The sequence below is a fragment of the Sinocyclocheilus rhinocerous genome, unplaced genomic scaffold (genome assembly GCF_001515625.1).
Source record: "Sinocyclocheilus rhinocerous isolate Xijiao unplaced genomic scaffold, SAMN03320098_v1.1 scaffold43, whole genome shotgun sequence".
Taxonomy (NCBI): domain Eukaryota; kingdom Metazoa; phylum Chordata; class Actinopteri; order Cypriniformes; family Cyprinidae; genus Sinocyclocheilus; species Sinocyclocheilus rhinocerous.
The window spans coordinates 831,569-834,688 of record NW_015628370.1 but is presented as its reverse complement, the minus strand read 5'-3'; the positions used below and the strand labels follow the sequence as shown (position 1 = coordinate 834,688).

The following is a 3,120-nucleotide window of genomic DNA, read 5'->3' as shown; positions in this document are numbered from 1 at the left end:
TCTTCGTGATGATGCCATGTACAGTTTTGGGTGTTTCATTTTTAATTTTATGAAAGCTCAAGTGCAGTTAATTATTTGTATGTGCATACAGACGATGGCGGTGTTGAAGCTCTTTTATTTGCCATCAAACGGTTGACCACTGCCGTGTGTGTATCCTGTTGCAAAATGCGGCGAAAAGTCCTACGCGACGGTAATAATGTGATTAAGGTGTTTACATGTCTATTCTGCACTTCAGTAATGCGACTAAAATAGGAATACTCCACATGTCTTGATTCGATTTCTGTTTACTTCAATTATGACTTTAGCCGGATTAAGGTAATCAAAAATCTCTGTTTACATGGTAGATTCTTAATCAGAGTATTGTCTTAATCGTATTAAAATCGCAGTATTGTCGTCCATGTAAACGTACTCAGTGACTTATTTGTATGTCTCTGACGTATCTGACTCTCTCCTAACGAGCCGATGATCTGAATCAGGTGTGTTAAATAAAGGAAACATGCAAAATGTGCAGAGCAGGGGGTCCCCAGGACTGGAATTGAGAACCAGTGCTGTAGCATGAGAGTATTATTTCTGTTAATACTCTGTATTTCTGTTTCAGTGCACCACTATATTTGTTTCTAGCTTGAAAATGTCCCTTTCTCCCCCCCCCCAGTGGTTTTAACCTGTAATCTTCACACTCTCTTCTCTCCAGCCTTCTCCTCACTCCTCTGGGGAAGATATGGAAATATCCGATGAAGATGACAGTGCCATAACCACAGCAACCCCCCATCCCGTTGCCTCGTCGTCCTCTTCACCGGCCACCTCCTCGCAATCTGCCCTCCCCTCCCAAGCCCCAGACCCCTCTGCGAGTCCTGCCCCGGACACCAGCCAGCACTTCAGTGCCACCATGCCACCTCCGCCCATCCCATCTTACCCTCCCCACCTCCCTCCACCACCTCTTCCCGGCTTCTCCCTGCAGCCTCCGCCACCCCCTGGCATACCACCTCCGCTTCCTCACATGGAGCTGCACCCAGAGTACCCTCCTCCGCTGCCGCATCACATGTACGACTATGCCAGCTCCATGGAGCTCATGAGCCAGTACTGCGGAGGAGCACCCATGTCATTCCAGATGCAGACACACATGCTCAGTCGTCTCCACCAGATGCGAATGGCCTCCTCCAACAGCTCTACGGCACCCCCTGGAGAAGTCCCGCCCACCTCTGAATATCCCCCGTCATTTCATCTCCATTCAATACCCCCTCCGCATGCACCTCCACACCACCCACACCACCCATACATGGACCAAGATGGGAATGTTGCCACCCACTATGACCAAGACCACCGCTACATCCCCCCTCACTTACCATACGCCTACCCAGACCCTCACGCCGCACAGCTTCCACACCATCACGCCATCCCACCTCCCCACAGCCCCTGGCCTCCTCACCTACTTCCCCAGCAGTTTCCTTCCCACTATCCTCCACCTGGCTTCGGCACAGTGCCTGGCGTAGATGGAGAGCTGTACGGAGTGGCAGGTGACCAGATGGCCATAATGGGCCACAACCCCTACGAGGCAGTAGTGCAGCAGGTGCTGGCAGCTTTGATCGAGGAGATGAAGAGCATCATGCAGAGGGACCTGAACCGCAAGATGGTGGAGAATGTCGCCTTTGGCACCTTCGACGAGTGGTGGGACCGCAAGGAACAGAAAGCTAAGGTAACATCAGAGTGTTTTCTGTATGTTTTTTGTGAATGACCTTCAGTGTTCATGAACCGTACCACCTCTTGCTTTCGTTTGCTCAGCCATTCCAGACAGCCATGCGGGGAGTTGCAGTTGTGCGCGAGGAGGACAAGAAGGACGAGAAGACGAGCAACCGACCTCGGGAGCCACTCATGTCTCTGGTAGACTGGGCCAAGAGTGGAGGCATGGAGGGTTTCTCCCTGCGGGGGGCCTTGCGTTTGCCTTCTTTTAAGGTGCTTGACGTTATTTCCCACCTATTAAACATCTGAAAACATTTTCCAACATTCACGAGTAATTGTCACATTTCACCCCCTAGAGGCCATCACATGGAACTTTCATATTGGTCTTAAAGCAAATTGATCTTTATCCTTCATTTAGGGCTGGGTGATAAACAATATCACATTGCAATTGCGATTAAAATTTATGTTGGTAAGCTCTGGACATTTTTACTCTATATGGATTGATCTAACAGCCTGTCCCACAGCAGAAATATGAATGTCACAATTTTATTCTGATACACAAACTCAAACACACACATGATGCTGTGTTTTTAGCATCTGTGTCTCAATATGTGAGGACATGGACGCATTAACTTAATTTCCGGAGCTGTTCTGAGAGTCATTTCAGAGAAGTTTCATTTGAGAAAAATTACCATCAAATACACACTGATATTGAATTATCTTCACAACAAACCATCAAAATAAAAGTTTTGTTTACCTTGAAGAAATTCTAACAGAAATTGAAATATTTTCATTTAATTGCATTAAGACTGGTGCGCTTCATTACCATGATTTGAAATAATCTCATATGAAAATGATGTTACTAATGAGGAATGTGTTGTTCAGGTGAAGAGGAAGGATCCTCAGGAACTTGTCGAGGGTGGTGAGCTGAAGAGAGCCAGGCCTTCCACTCCACCCGATGAGGAAGATGAGGGTATGACTCTAATGCTGTTTTAGAGCTGGATTAATGACATTACCGTAATTCTCTCAAAGGTTCTGTTTTTGACGTTTACATAATTGTAATTCTATAACCTCCCTATGTATTCTTCCTTTGCTAACTATTCTTTTTCTCACTCTCAGACTCGTATCAGGGGAAATCTGCCGACACTGCTGCAGGAAGAACAGAGGAGAGGCGTGTAGCAGACAGAGGAGCAGCCAGGAGAAGGAGCAGAGCCAAGGCACGCAAACCATACGATCTGGACAGCGAGGGAGAAGAAACATCAGATGGTTCCTCCTCTGAGAAGGTTGGTTTCTTTACCATTATGTCTGTCCTTTGTGTGTCTGTGTAGTAGTGGGCGCAGGCTGGTTTGGAGCATTATATTACTCCTTTACTACTCAAGCCTCATTTGCCCTGCACGAGAGAATTGCAGAGGCTGATGTTTTTTTTTTTTTTTTTTTTTTTTT

At 46.9% G+C, this 3,120-nt stretch overlaps 1 protein-coding gene across 3 annotated transcripts in view; it reads left to right on the top strand.

The window, feature by feature from the left end:
* The window catches only part of LOC107737760 (histone-lysine N-methyltransferase SETD1A-like), a 27,710-nt gene that overhangs the window by 11,048 nt on the left and 13,542 nt on the right, over positions 1–3,120 (top strand). For all 3 annotated transcript variants that reach the window (XM_016549376.1, XM_016549374.1, XM_016549375.1), the window contains exons 8-11: positions 692–1,693; positions 1,780–1,950; positions 2,563–2,650; positions 2,797–2,960. In XM_016549376.1, the coding sequence (XP_016404862.1) occupies positions 692–1,693; positions 1,780–1,950; positions 2,563–2,650; positions 2,797–2,960 (1,425 nt within the window). The remainder of the gene's footprint in view (positions 1–691; positions 1,694–1,779; positions 1,951–2,562; positions 2,651–2,796; positions 2,961–3,120) is intronic.